This window comes from Pterocles gutturalis, unplaced genomic scaffold (assembly GCF_000699245.1).
Source record: "Pterocles gutturalis isolate BGI_N339 unplaced genomic scaffold, ASM69924v1 scaffold8140, whole genome shotgun sequence".
Lineage (NCBI taxonomy): Eukaryota > Metazoa > Chordata > Aves > Pterocliformes > Pteroclidae > Pterocles > Pterocles gutturalis.
In genome coordinates this window covers 11,420-26,348 of record NW_010140733.1, presented here as the reverse complement: position 1 = coordinate 26,348, position 14,929 = coordinate 11,420, and the positions used below count along the sequence as shown (strand labels likewise).

Here is a 14,929-nt window from a genome sequence, read left to right as displayed (position 1 = left end):
GCAGTTTATGGAGCAAAACAACTTTTTTTCTCTGTTGATCCTGTCTCAGGAATACAGGTGAACTTGCAGTAAGCGTCTGTATTAAAAATTGCAGAGCACCCCCCCCCCAAATTCTGCATCTCAGAACCAACGCTCTAGGTCTGAACAGGGAAGGATGCAAGTGTGGCACCATCGTGGTCAATACAGCCTGCGAGGTTGGAAGAATTTAAAGCAAGGTGTTTAAACCCCATTATAAAATTTCAGTTTTTTTTTTTTTTTTTAAAAAAGTATGGCTAATTTTTTTTTCCAAAATTCCAAGTCTGTCGGCTACCACCTGCGGAAAGGTGGTAGAGCCGCAGAGTGCCCTGCTCCTGGCCCGCAGAGGAAACCATCTGGATTCCTTCCAAATTTCATTAACAAACTCACAATGCGATGAAGGAAGCTTGTATGTTGAAGCAAACTCTTTAACCTGATTAATGGGATGTAAGTAAGTGAAGCTAATTAGACGTGCTGGTGGAGAGCATGGCAGGATCGGCGCTCGGGGCAGGGGGGATCCTGGTCCCCAGCCGAAGCCGTGTGGTTACACCAGCCTGAGCCTAACTCGGGTCTTGACACCCTTGAGCTTTGCAGGGGGACACTTCTGAAATCTTTCTGTGAAATGTGTGGTTTGGAGAAAGGAGGGTGCTTTTCGGCGTGCCCAGCTCAGGCAGGAAGCGGAGCCGCTGTCCTCCGATCCCCTGCAAGGATCATCCTTCCTGGGTTCTTTCCAAAAGAGAAGATGTCAGTGGTCACCAGCTGTGCTCAGAGGTATGAGCAGGCACCTGGCCGCAGCTCCACCTGTACATTTAGTTTCAGGAATAGGATGAGCCCTGTCTAGGGTCAGGACTTTGATGTGTACCTTCCCTTCCTTCCTCCCTCCCTTCCTTCCTTCTTTCTTTCCTTCCTCCAAGGCAATTTTTTCCCCTCCCTCTCCTCAGCTGGTCTTAATCCTAACTTGGACGTGGGCTATAGGAACCCAGGAGCACACACAGCAATTGATTTTCCCTCTGATGAGTGTTTCTGCAAAGAGATTTCTGCACAGGTTCAATCAGCTCGGGCAGCACACACACACACACACACGGGCGTATCAAATAACACCGATGCTAAAAGCAGCCTTTGAACTTTCAGAATATTCATCCCAGGGTCAGAGATTAAATTACCCCTTTCAAATAAGCCTTAAGAGCTCAACGCAGTTCTTCCTACAAAAGCTTTCTTTGGATGAGGCTCTTTAAAAGAAAGAAAATTCAGGGCTCTTTAGGGGCCGCCAGTTTTTATGTGCCGGAGCAGAGCAGCATTTGCACTGCATGTGTTTTCACCTGGGTTTGTTAGTTATTTCTCACATACAATGTGCAAAAACAGCGGAGCTGCCCCACGCAGGACATGGAGCACTTCAGCACAGGAGCTGCTGTCCCCGGAGCAGCCCCGTCCCGCAGCCCAACGAGGGCACTTGTCACTTCCCAGCCGTTCCCAGCTCTCCAAATTGCCTCGCCACCAGCCCCTGGGAGAGTTTAGTGGAATTTCTTCCAGGTTGTACATTATTTAAGGGGGTGGGAGGGTGGGAGTGGGATGGGGACTGAATGCTGATACCACAGATGGTTCTGGTGTGGATTTAGGTTCGTTCGTGTTTTTAAAGGGAGCGCTGAAACCACGAGGCAGCTCTGACTTTCTGCCATTTGATAGCAAGTTGATCAACTGCATTTACCTATTATTGGTTGTGGTGTGGGGAGATTCCTTTTTTCTTCTTATTAAATTAAGGCATTTTTTTAAGAAATATTTTATTTTTGATACAGACACAGCCGGTGAAGTAGCAGTAAAAAACATCACCACAAAGAGGCACATGGCTTTGAAATGTTTTGGTATGTAACATGACGGTATTGTTATCAGGTCTTAACTTTTGCACAAAGACTGTTTCTCCTTGTTCTAAAAGCAAACCCTCTGTCAGCTATCAAAGGGTTACGTACATAGCGTGGTTGTAGGGGAACAAAACAAAAAAATATCTCAGTGTCTCAAATCATTTCACAAATAGCAGTGTTCTATTTCTCTCCTTAAACGAACAAGAGTTTCTTTGATTTTTTTTTTTTTTTAAGTCAAATTTAGGATTCTGCTGTTCAGAGCAGAGAGGTCACAAGGCCCTAATGTATTTAGCATTGACTGCCCTCTCTTGTAGTGCGTCTATTAGTCAGTAATTTGATTTGTACCTATTCATTTGCAGTCCCTGCAGGAGCTCTGAGCTGGCCCCAAGTATAATTGGTGCTGTCTCTATTTTTACATCATTAGATTAGCCCCGACTCCTGGCCACTTGTTGTCTGCGCTTGTCTGTCCATTTATACAACCTAATGTAACACAAAATTCATTACTGATCACATTACTTTCAACTCTGAAGCCAGCTTTGTGATAAACATTTTGTTAACCCTTTCTTGCCAGCCCACAGACCTGGGGGATAAATGCACTTTCCCTTTGCAGAAAAATCGATATCATAATAAAACAAAGTGCAGTCACATTTCTAGATTTGTCATTCCTCCTGGAGAAAGAAATGGGGAGAAACATATACGAGATGACTAAATGATGTCTGCATCCAGGCATCTCGCGCTGCTGTATACGAAATGAGCTCAGCGGTGTCCTTTCTACTAGAATATAAAGAAGTGACACAAGATAGGGCCAGCACTCAATTTCAAACTTAATTTCTTGCTCATTGTTCTGCAAGTGTTTCAGCTCTACTGTGCAGGCTGTAATCGGGTTATGACATTATTGGAACTGGACATTTTTCTTCCAGTGCTTTGTCTCAAAGTAGTTAACAGAGAAACAGTTCCCTTTCTCCTTAGAGATTTGTTATTGCTTTGGGTTCTGTTTTGGTTTGCTTTGTGGTTTTTCCTCCTAATGATTAAGCAAATTAATTTTCCTACTGCAATACTCCAGTATTTCACAGGAAAATGTAAAGCTCCATTCTGTCTTGCTTGGCTTTGCTCACATTTGACCGTTTCGCTGAGTACCTCCTAAAGCATTAAGCTTTTTGAATGCCTGAGGCTTCTGCTATTGATTTCCAGGGGAACAAGAGGACAGCCGCGGTAAGTATTCGTTTAGGCCTGATTCTGCAAAGGGCTGAGCATCCTTCCAGCTCTGTTTGCAGCATCATGCTCAGGAGGTGATGCTTGCTATTCAAAGGAATATATTTTGGTGCACGCAAAAGCTGTTGATTTTTAACAGTTTTCTCAATTCATTTTCTGTTTGTACAGCTTGGCTTGGAAATCTGTTATTTGGGGTTTTCTAAATATTTAGAAACATTTCTCAGTGTTTATTAAATCTTCCCGTTAAAAGCCTGAGTTCTGAAGCCTGCCCCACACCGAGCGGTCCCGCACTGAGCAGGGTGAGGAGCCCAGGCAGCCATTCCGGATTTTTCCATCTCTAGTTTCAGTAATTACCTCACTGTTCCTTTTAGGAGTCTTTGCATGGTATTTTCATGTAGGATACGACTTATGGCAAGCATATCTTTCTTAGTAAGTACGAGAGCCCTCGTTTCCCAGCATTTGAACCAGGACTGGTATTTTTACAGCTGTTTTGCAAGCCAAAACTTGTTGCAGCTGCTGAGATGGTGGCAGAATAAAGACAAGACAGTTCCTCTCCCTCCTCCCCAGCCCGGCAGCCCCAGAGAGCCTTTTGGTATTTTGCTGATTTTCACAGGAGCAATTTTAGGTGTGTGCAGCCCTGGCTGGCGCTTGCTCCTAAAGCCTGGCTTGGCTGGGAGAAGGCACGAGGCTCCGCTCAGCTCTGCCACTGCCTTTGTGTCCCTCGGTCTGTGTTCCAGCTTTGCCATCCGAGCACTGGGGAGCCCAGCGTGCCCCAAAATGACACAGTGACTCCTGTGACCCTCATGGTAAGGACAAGCCACAGCTCGTGTCACAGTGCCACGTGCTCGGTGGCAGAAGGCATGTGGCCAGCCGGACACGTGCCACCACCCCAGGGTGCTGCTGTTGGGGTTTGTGGGGCTGGCACGCTGCTCCCATCACTGCTTGCCCTATAGCGCAGATCCCCTGCGCATCTTCCATTAACTCTGAAAGTTGGAGCCTTTTGTTATCCTAAAACAACGTGCGGCCAACTTCCCGGCTCCCCTCCCTGCCCATGCAGAGCATCACCATCACGCTGGTGCCAAGGGCATCTCCCGATCCCTGGGTTGCAAAAGGATGATGGCCCAAGTCATGGCACAGCTCTCATCAACCATGCATCATCCTCACCGGGGGAGAGGAGGCTGTAGCATGGAAACCCATTTATGCAATAAATTGTTAAGCAGTGGAACTGTTAAATTAACACTTATTAGAGCTATGCTGAAGCCTGAGTCACCAAGCAGCAAAACAGGCATTAACACAGCAAAACCCTAGCAGTTGATGGAAACTCAAAAGCTAAAACAATTAAAATGTTCCAGCATGAGCCAACCCTCTGGCCCTGCAGCTTTCAGTCCTCTGGGCCGCTGAGGCCCCTCTTCCACCGCTTCGGCGTCAGGAGGCACAAGTCCTTGGATGGACTCCCAAAGTGCCACCTTCGCCAGCTCCCACCCCTTTGGTCCTACATTGTTTCTTGTCATCATACTGCCGTCTGCAGCCCTGCCAGCACCTCTTGTCACCCCCGTGCGTTTCTCTAACAGAATATCAGGTGAGTAATAACCTCTTTTTTCTGATAATCTGGCCTTGCTGTCCACGGTGGAGTCTAAGAGTACCAGAGCTTGGGGCTGTGTCCTTGCGTGACGGTGACGTTGTTGGCTCTCTGGTGCTGGTACTGGAGATGGTCGGGCAGAAAGCGGGACAGGGGAGAGAGGCCAAGGGGAAAGGAGAGAAAAACCCCAGGGGGGTTTTGGCTTGGGGGAGGATGTCCCCGATGGGTGGGGCAGGGGCACATCCCATGGGACCTGGTCCAGTGGCAGCCCCAGGAGGAAGCAGCGTGTGGCCAGGTCCCGGGCGATGCTGGGAACAGTCGGTTCTCCTGGAGGGTACATATCGTGATTTGTGGTATGAAAAGATTAGCTTTCCTTCCATTCCTAGCCTGCTGTCTCCCCACCATGGATAATACATAAAACAGTAGACTTTTATTCATTAACATTTATGGGAAAATGTTAATATTAAACTGTAAGTGAAAAGCCCTATCTTATTGAATTCTTCTGCTGTGTTATTGGGAGCCTAATTACATTTTGCATTTAAATAAAAACCAGATGACGTTCAGGACGGTCAGGCGAGCATTCTCTAAGTGAGAATTTATCTTGCGATCTGGGTAAACAATGTCTCATCATTTAACAGTTATTATAAATAATGGGTTTTTAAGCACTTTGCTGGGAGTTCATATTGGCTCCACGCGGGTTGCACTAAGGGAGAGAGAATCTCAGTGACATCTTCCAGGCATCCGGCGAGGAGGAATCATATCCTGAGCTCACTTCTCAAGCTGCAGCCGTTTTCATCCTCCTCTGTTTATTATTGCTCAATATTGTGTGCACAATCGGCTGGCAAAAAAAAAAAAAAAAAAAAAGGAGTAAGGGATTGGCTGGAGGCATTTTTCAGATGGAGAAACCATCCCTGCTGCTGCCCCTGCAGAGGTGGAAGGTGCTCAGGACCCTGCCGAGGTTCTTGCAAGCAGTTGAAACCTCCAAAGGCACGTTTTTCCTGTAAAAATGGTGCTGTGTAAGGGTTGTGTATTCACAAAGAATGAAAAAGATGTTGAGGCAAAACGTAAAGATGGGAAGGTAATAGAACTGGCTGCTTTTTTCTGTCTTTCTGCTGGTGCCCTCTTAAATTATGTCAGTGGGAATTACCTGCTTGGTCATGCGTGAGCTAATTTAGAAAAAGAGTAAAACTTCTAAAAAATGGAAATAGATTTTTCCCCACTTGTGTTGTTTACGTTTTGCGTTTCATCCCTGTCGCTTCAGCCCAGGCGGCGGTGCTTTTGTTGCTGGCTGGCTTTTAGTCCGTGCTCCGTGTTCCTCGGACGTGAGCGAGAGCCTCTGAGATCTCTCCCAGGCATTTCCCGGCACGGGCAGGGAGCAGCGTCCCCGCAGCCTGTCCACATCCCACTAAGGAAGGAATTAGTTTTCCATGCAGACAGAAATAGGTGGTAAGGGGATGAATTTTTTAGGTAACCATTTGCTCTTGTGAAAAGACAGAATTTGGGAGTGCCTGACGCTGGCTGGTGGCGTGTCACCTCCTGGCACGCCGTGAAGCCACCCACCCTGTACAGTGGCTGTTCCGGGACATAAACTGTTTACTCTCTTTTTCTACAAGAGGCATTTTTATCCCGTTTTCCAAGAAGACCCCCGCAGCTAAAATACCATCCTTTTTTATTTATTTATTTTTGGTATTTATTTATTATTTCCTTGGTCAGTGACTTTCTCAGTATCTGCCCAACACATGAACTCTGTGTTTACATCCAAAGCTGATGGTGTTGAGAAAGACAAAGGTTCTGCATCACTTCTCCAACTGTTTCCAAAGATGTTTTTCTGGGAAGGGCGCTGTCCTGATCCCCCTGCTCTGGCTGGGTGGCACAGCGTGGGGGTGAGGAGCCGGGGGTGGCTGGGGACAGTGGGCACATGGGTGAGATGAGCAGGATGGAGATGGTGGCAGGATGGAGATGAGCAGGATGGAGATGGTGGCAGGTCCCTACCCAGACACAGATGGCACCGTGCTGGGGACCCAGGGATGCTCAGGTGCGTTGCTGGTCTGATTTTCTCCTTAGGCAGAGCGCAGCATTCCCATGGATGGCATCTCCCTTCTGTTCCCAAGTTCACCACGCACATGCCTCGCTGAGCAACTGTTCCCATCGCTGAGGCCGCGTTGTCAGGTGAAAATGATGTTTGGAGGCGTTAATCAAAAGACTGATTAACCCAGCAGCCTTCCTCCCTCATCTGCAGCCACGGGGGCAGCCGTGGGTAGATGAATTGTCCAGGGACAGATCCCTGCCCTGAAATCTGGGCGTGCTTTTTTGCCTTTGCTCAGGGCTACTTTTATCCACGCACTTTAAAAAAAAAAAAAATCTTTCTATTATATCGTGCCGGTATTGCGTCTGAAATCTGGGAGTGCTTTTTTGCCTTTGCTCAGGGCTACTTTTATCCACGCACTTTAAAAAAAAAATCTTTCTATTCTATCATGCCAGTATTGCGTTGTCTCTTTGGTTTACCTTTGGAAACGTGGCTGGTCACCCATCAGATAGGAGTGGAAAGTCTGCAAAAGCACACAACGCGAAGAGCAAGTCGTTCGGTTACCTTCACTGCCAGATGCCCAAGGACCAGGCAGAATCTGCACCACTTGAGACGATGTAAATTGCCTTCTCTGTGGGCTGTGGCCAGAGGAATGCCTTGGTTTGCCATTAGGTCTTTTAGATTTCACACAAGAGTTATCCTCCACCACGCGCGCATCCGCAGGCTGCAGCTCGTTCACATGTTTGTCAGAGCTTGTGAGAGTGTAAATAGAAAGGCAAAGTATATTCAAATCGATACTTGGAACAGTTTTTAAAATATTACTTTTAACAAGTGAAAACGCCCAGTTGACTTTTTTCAGCTGCTTTCTGGTTTCTTGAGGCCGAATGCAAACGGCTGTGCTGAAGGGTTCAGCTTCGGATGTCGTTTTTATCAAGGCTCTTTCCTATTGATGTGTAACATCAGAATTTGGAGCTATAGAAATAAGACAGAGTGTATCGAGATCCTCGAGCAATGCTGCGAGAGAGTGAGCCCACGAGCTGGGCTGTTGCTTTTCTGGTCTTGGTTAATCCTCAGTCGAGGTGGAGACGTGATTGTAAGGGTACTACTGCGAGCTTTGAGTGCTTCTAAAGATTAGGTTTGTGTTTAGAGAATTAGTCTGCTTGAAGTAGCGATGTCAACGTCACCTTTATAATAATTGACTAAATAAGTTGCTTGTGGAACTGGGATTTTTTGGGTGGGTTTGGAGTTTCTCAGCGACACCGGGAGCAGCGCCGGGGAAATGAAAGGAGGAGAGCTCTGCTCCTTGGATTTCCACCTGAGCTCCTCCAATCCGAGAGCCTTGAACCATTTAGATGAACAGACCAGGCTGAGGCCGCGGTGACGTCATTTCAACTAAACTCTCCTGATTTGGACCAGCTGAGCATCTGCTCCCCCCCCAAACTTTTTAACTTTTCCTTTGAATCAAACCCAAATTCCAGGCCGGCCGAGCTTCCTCCTCAGCATCAGTCTGCACCCAGAGACAGCCCAGAGCCTCGCCGTAGCTTTCCTCACGGGCCTGAAAGGCCACTTTGTGTCAGGAGTAGTAGAAGTTGTGCCAGGATTGCTTTGCTTTGTAATATTATACGTCTCAAATGAGCTCGGCAGCACATTTGTGTCAGAAGCACAGAATTACGTCTCAAATGAGCTTGGTGGTGCTTTTGTGTCAGAAGCACAGAGACACGTCTGCGGGACGCGCACGGAGGCACGCTCCCAGGACAGGACTTCTCCTCCTCCTCCTCGCCTTGTCCTCCTAACAGGGTTATTGAGGCCAATGACCCAGGCGGCATCACCAGAGGGGAAAAAATAAGTCTTAGACATGAAAAAAACTGCTGAGGTTTGGAGGTTTGGGCATGTCTGAAACCCCCTGCTCAGAGCATCGCCGAGGGGCTGCCCAGACCTTGAAATAATTGCTGGATTTGTATTTTTGACCTTCAGGCAACTTTTCCTTACCCAGCTTTTTTTGCTGGGACTGCTTGGAGGGGGCTGGGGTGGGAGAAGGGACGCTGAGACCTCGAGCAGCTCCAGCTCTGGTGGGAACGGGGATGCTGAGATCCCCGCGTTGGGTCCAGACCTGCTCTAGATAGAAGCGTGGTGGTTCTGGGAATGGGAGCATCGCCTCCAGAACTTCTGAGCGAGACCCAAAGAGTCCGGAGAGTGTAGAACACAGAGCTGGGAGGTGTCACGAACACACAGATGACATGGAATTAGTGTTTTCCGTGGTGGAGTCGGAGGCTGTCAGAGGGGTCACTGTTGCGCAATCTGAGGCGCTCCCGTAACCCTGGGAACTGGAGCCCAAACCCAGGAATTTTAATACAGTGTTTTCTCTGCGAATGCTTTTGGTCTGATATACACAGATGTGCTGCTTGCGTAACTGAAGATACAAGATAATTCTGCCTAAATGCATTAAAAAAACTTGTATACAGTTTTTTTAATGTATACTTGTATACAGGCTGGCTTGCCCAGGAAAGCCAGTATTATATGTAAGGTACGTTGTAGGATTTATAGTAGCAACATATTGAAACTTTCAGGATGGGGTAGGAGGGAATTCCTTTAAACCTCAGCAACCATATCTGCAGAGTCATTTTAAAAACTCTTCGAGAAACCTTGCACAAGGAGTTGTAGGCTTCCATGATGTGGATGGGCTACAGAAATTTTCTATAAGTGTTCGACGGTTGCAGCTTTTGAAATTTCCCGTACTGACTAAAATCGGTAACTCATCCTTCTGGAGTGCCATTTTTATGTAGGAAAACATCCTAAACCTCTTTGCAAAAATATACAGCTCTAGGAAACCCGAGATTATTTTTTAAAAGCGCTGCAGTCATTGTGAAAGTGCCTATCATGAAGAATATTCTCCTTCTAAAATGCTAGTCCTTTATCCAGTGCACTTTTAACCGTCCATAAAATGCTCCGAGTGTGGCAAGATGCCAAAGCCATGGATCTCCTGCTCCACGGACTCGAGTCGTATGCAGCTTCTTGGTTCTCTTTTTAAAGGAAAGACAAGCTGCTTGCTCTTTGCTTTTTTTTTTTTTTCTGGTAGATAAAATTCTTTAAGAGGGTCATGCATGAAAACGTTCTGTCCGTATCTCAATGGTCTTTTCGTGCCTGAAGTCAACCCAGACATTTCTGTAGGTTGGGATGTCCTGCCCATTTCGCAAGTGTGAGTTGTTTGGCATCTTCGCCTTGAAATAAGGCACTAGGCATGAAATCTGTGGTCTCGGAGGGGCTCTGATGTTCAGAAGGCTCAGTCTTCATTCCCCTGGTGATCTCGTGCCTCCTGTACCTCCCCATCTCCTTGCTCCATCCTACCACCTTTTTTCCAACATGCCAGGTTCCATCTCCGCATGCATGGCACTAGCGAACCCTACGTGGATTCAGCCTCAGAGTTACTGTAAGGTAGTTTGACAGTAACTAATATTTTACATAGGCCACTGAATTCTGATTTCAGAGAAGTTGTTCAGGCGGTGTTAGCCAGTCTTCTTTTACTTTGTAAATTTAATGCAGGTGCTTCTGCAATGTCTCGACATCTTTCAGGTTGCAGCAGGATGGAATGGTTTTAATACCGGGATTGATTTTCAGTGTTCAAATGCCGCGGTGTTACATTTCCTCTTTCGAATGGAGTTTAAAATCTTTTTTTTTTTTTCAAACCACTGGTTTAAAGAAAGGAAAAAGAAACATTTCTTAGGAGTAGATCTATCACGGCCACCCAAAACATCGCAGGAAATTGGTCCCCACAGCCGCCTGCACGCAGGGAACTGGCTTGGGTTGGTGGCTGATGCAGGAGCAGGGCGTGGGGCAGAGAGCTCTTAAACATTGGTATAACCATACTGACTCGTAAACATTAGGGTCATATATAAAGCAGAGAACCGACTTTCTGTCTGGGCTCCCTTTGGAAAGGAGCGATGTAAAAATACATTTGTGCAGAAATTTCTTTTCAGCCATCTCAAATTAAAAGGAGCTTGGAGAATTAAGAGCTTTAATGAGTATTTGACACTTCTGTTGCGCTACAATTCAGCATTAATGGGTTTTGCTTACCCAAATACCCAAAAGCGCAGGTTCCCCTGGGGTTGCGGTGCCACCAGCGGGTCCCTGTGCGGGGCCGGAGGCAACTCCACAGGTCCTTGGAATGACCGCCAAGAGTGGTGGAGATGGATGATAATTAGAGCCCCCTCGTTAGCATAATTGCATTATATAAAAGGAATACCCAAGAAGAACCTACGGCTGCAGTAGCAGTAATGCAACGTCAAAGCCTTTGTGTTTGGGGCGGTATTTTCTGCATTTACGACTTCGCATCAGCTTTTGAGCCCTTTTGTGCCCCGGGCTGCACTGTGCCCGTCCCCGGCACCAGCTCCTGTGGGGACTCTTGTGATGTTCGTAGTAAACGTTCATGCAGAAATAGAGCCAAAAGTGTCCAGCTGAGTTTGGGATGTTGTCTAAACACAGCGAGATGGAGAGCTTACGTGTAAAAGTGCGTGTCGGCGTACAGGGGAGCGGAAGCCGCACGTTGGGAGCCGGCGTGAGCTCCTCCGTGGGAGCACGTCCCGTTCCCTTCAGCAGCAATTGGTAAAATAAAAATGTTTAACTAGTCCATTCACTGGGGAGCGCTGTGTAAATTACAAACAGTTTAAGAGATCCTCAAGACTTCCATTGTGTTAATACGAATTGCCTTTTAGCGTCCGCTTTATATAGGATCCTTTTGAATGAGGATCCAGATGGCAGAAGCTACATAATTATTATGCATTACAGTTAATAAGTAACACTCAGGAGCCCCGGTTAGCTCTGCAATTCCCCCGTGAGAGGCATTGTGCAAATGTAAGGGTAAGAAAATCGTCCTTGCCGCAGAATATTTTAGGATTTTGGTTAAAGACAAGAAGGTAGGAAGGGTCCTTGCATTGCCAGCCCAGGCGCACGGAGCAGGCTGTCGTTCCGAGAGCCCCGTCCGCAGGGAGTCTTCTCGCTTCTCCTCCCAACGAAGGAAATTATCTTTGATTTTAAAATGAAGGGCTCGTTTTGGCTTTTTAGCTGTTCGTTACAAATCTGCTTGTGGCTGGGGAGAGGTGGTTTTAGTAAGCAGCACCTTGTTTCTCTTCCCCACCACTGGAAAACACCCATCTGGGATCCTGATTTTGGGGAAGGGGCCGAGGATGTTCCCGCGCTCGCAGCCCCCGTGGCGCAAGGCAGAGCCCGAAAAGTTCCCCGAAACAATCGCCGTGAATGACAGAAATGAAATCGAGGAGATTCGAGCCCTGCTGGCCATTACCCCACTTCCTGCATTCCTACTTGTTAATTGTCTAATTCCTAACGAGTCTTCAGGCGTCTGATGGACTTTCTGATGCGTGTGCTCGCTCCGACGCTTCCTCCCCTCCCCGGCCTCATCCCTCGCTGGAGACCTTGTTCCTTTAAAAAAAATGCCATCCTTAAAAATCAGAAATACTCATCCCAGCAAAAGGAAAAGGGAACTTGACATTAGTTGAGCTTGAAAGGCTTGGTGCTGTGAAAAGTGACTGACGTGTGAAAAGAGGCTACAATTAGTTCTTTCCCCGAGCGCTCTCCCATTCAGTCCAGGGTCACTCCTTCAGCAAGCTGTGGCTTTGAGGGTAATGTGTTGTGACAGTTTGAGATGATGAAGAATAATTCTTGTATTCAGAGTTGCTGCCGCTTCCCCGCTGCCCCGACATATCAGGCTGCTGTCATGGTATCAGTTATCCCGGCCGCAGCTCCGCCGGGCTGCGCGGGAGCCAGGATGGCTCTGGGTAGGGAAAAGGAAAGGTTCTGCTCTTCCAGGGAGTGGTTTTGGAGAATTTGGAAACTCTGCTTAACGGGGGAAAGCAAACAGAGAGAAAGGGGGAAAAAAAGAAAAAAATATTAAAAAAAGAAAAAAATTAGAAGAAATCATGTGCTGGAGATGAGATTTTTGAGTAGACAGGAGATAACCAGGGCTTCGAGTGGACCACTACAGAGAGAGCATGGCTCAGAAGGGCAGCATAATTTATGAGTGTTCCGGGCAAAAGAGGGCTGTATGGATTTTCTTCAGGCATTGAATTAATGCACCCTATCAAATGGTTTCACATTTAAGCTTGGCAGGGCTTTGGACCTTTCTAGATTTGACGGGGTCCTCTGACAGTTCCTGGAGCTTTCTGGAAATGAGGGTACAGCCGCCTCGCCGGAGGGGGACAGCCCTGCTCCCCTGGGCCTGGGGACCCTGGGCTGTCCCCACAGCAGCTCCTCCTCCTCATCCTCCTCCTTGCCCTCTCCACCTTGGCAGCCTGCTCAGGGAGAGCAGAGTGCCTTGGGGCAGCAGAACAAGGGACAGGACCGTCAGGCTGGTGGTTGGGAATATCAGCAGAAAGAAATATTTTGTGGGAGGTTTCTTTTTCAGTTTCTCATGCAACAACGTACGCACGGCAGGACGGCTGTGGGTCTGCAGGCGGAACAGCCCGAGCAGAGGGCAGCCAGCATTTCCTTTGCAACCCCTTCAATGCCCCGTTGCTCTCCGAGCAGCACCGATATCGGCACAGCACCCCACCATGCGGGATGCTGCAGGGCCGCGGGAGGGGGACAGCTGCCCCCCAGGTGGGCTGGGGACCCCAGCAGGACCGTCACCCTGCCGCCAGCCCCCCGCTCTCGACAGCCGCTCCTCCCTGTGCCGGCAGCGGTGAGGGTTTTAGTGCTGCTGCCTTCGCCGCAGCAGAACGCGCGTGTGCCCTGAGAACCCCTGTTGCTCGGGGACCCCGGGCGATGCCAGCGGTGCCCGTTGCTGTTACCGTCACACGCACAGGCAGGGCTGTTCCCAGCTCCCCTGAAGTGACTTTCTCCTCATGGCTTCAGCAGATGTTCCTGCTCCTTCGCCTTTTTTCCCCCTGCTGTCTTTTTTATTTTTTTTTTTTTTCTGTTTTTAGGGCAGTCAGGACTTTGTGAGTTGTTTCCTCTGAGGACATGGGCAGGTTTTAGTATTTACGTTTCCAGTATTAGCATTTATTTGTATTTGTGTTTGTCTTTCACGGGCTTTTGAAAGCCTCAGGGAGCTATTTCTGGGGCCAAAATAATGCAAGTGCTGGTCTTCTCACAGTATTTCATTTCCTTGATGGTGGAAATGCTACGAGAAGAGCAGGTCTCATGTTATTTTGACCCCATAAATAGCTCCCAGAGGCCCCTTTCTTCCTTCTCCCACCCACTCCCCCCCCCAAATCAAATATTTAGGTTTCTGCAAAGCCTGACTTCTCAACCCTGGTTATCTTGCTGCAGCAGAAGCAAATTGCAGTTATTACAAAATAGCCAGAGAGTCTATAAGGCCGAATGGGTTTTATATGATGCACAATTTGCTGGCTACTGTACAAGTTCATTAAAGTGTATCATAAGAGGTTGTTTTACTGGTACATTTAAGGAAGTTAATACATCTCGACAGTATATGCATGGGGGAATGCAGATACAATAACCCTCAGACATGCTGGGGCCAAGTCCGTTCCTGGCGTAACTCCACCAAAGTAAACAAAATCACTCACCGGGCAGCCGTGTCCTGCTCTGCTGCGCGGTGCTGAGCCATGATCCGGGAGCTCCTGCCCCTCGCCCCCCAACTTTCCATGGGGAATTCCTGGGTTTTGCTCCTATTTTGTGTTTTTCAGCCAGCGTGTTCCTGGCACAGAGGACATCAGTGGTCTGACTAGTTACGTGACACGTCTTAGGTCCAGGAGGTATTTCCCCTCCTTTCTGCTCCGTCCCAGGGCGATGGGAGGGCAGCGCTGCCTGCACTGCCTGTCTGTAGGAACCTGCCTCTTCTGATACCCACCAGCCCCACCACGCCGTGGTGGCTCCTTCTGCACTTGTCGGGTCTATCCAGGTGTTGGGTCTAGCAGAAATTGTCCCCCAGGTTTTTTTTACCCCACAACAGGAAGGGTGTCACCGTGTCACAGAGTCATTCCTGGTCTTGTCTGAGCCATGGGAATGGCATCGATGTCCCTGTGCATGTGCCTCTGCCATGCCCTGGTCTGCTGGAAGGTCTGGTAGGAAAGATAATAGTATGCACTAGACTTTTTTTTTTTTAATTATAATTTTTATTAACAAAACAGCTGGAAAAAAATGGATTAATATGGGAGAACACAGGCAGATGTGCTGACTGTGGTCCTCGGGGTCATACGTGCAGCGCAGGTAATCCCTGGTGACCTTGTAGTGGCTAATTGCACATCTCGTGTGACCCAGCCGCGGATG

General features: G+C 48.1%; 1 protein-coding gene across 1 annotated transcript in view; it reads left to right on the top strand.

The window, feature by feature from the left end:
• The window catches only part of LOC104469323 (breast carcinoma-amplified sequence 3-like), a 234,588-nt gene that overhangs the window by 216,812 nt on the left and 2,847 nt on the right, over nucleotides 1-14,929 (top strand). The window contains exon 12 of the mRNA XM_010083784.1: nucleotides 1,809-1,874. Within this exon, the coding sequence (XP_010082086.1) occupies nucleotides 1,809-1,874 (66 nt within the window). The remainder of the gene's footprint in view (nucleotides 1-1,808; nucleotides 1,875-14,929) is intronic.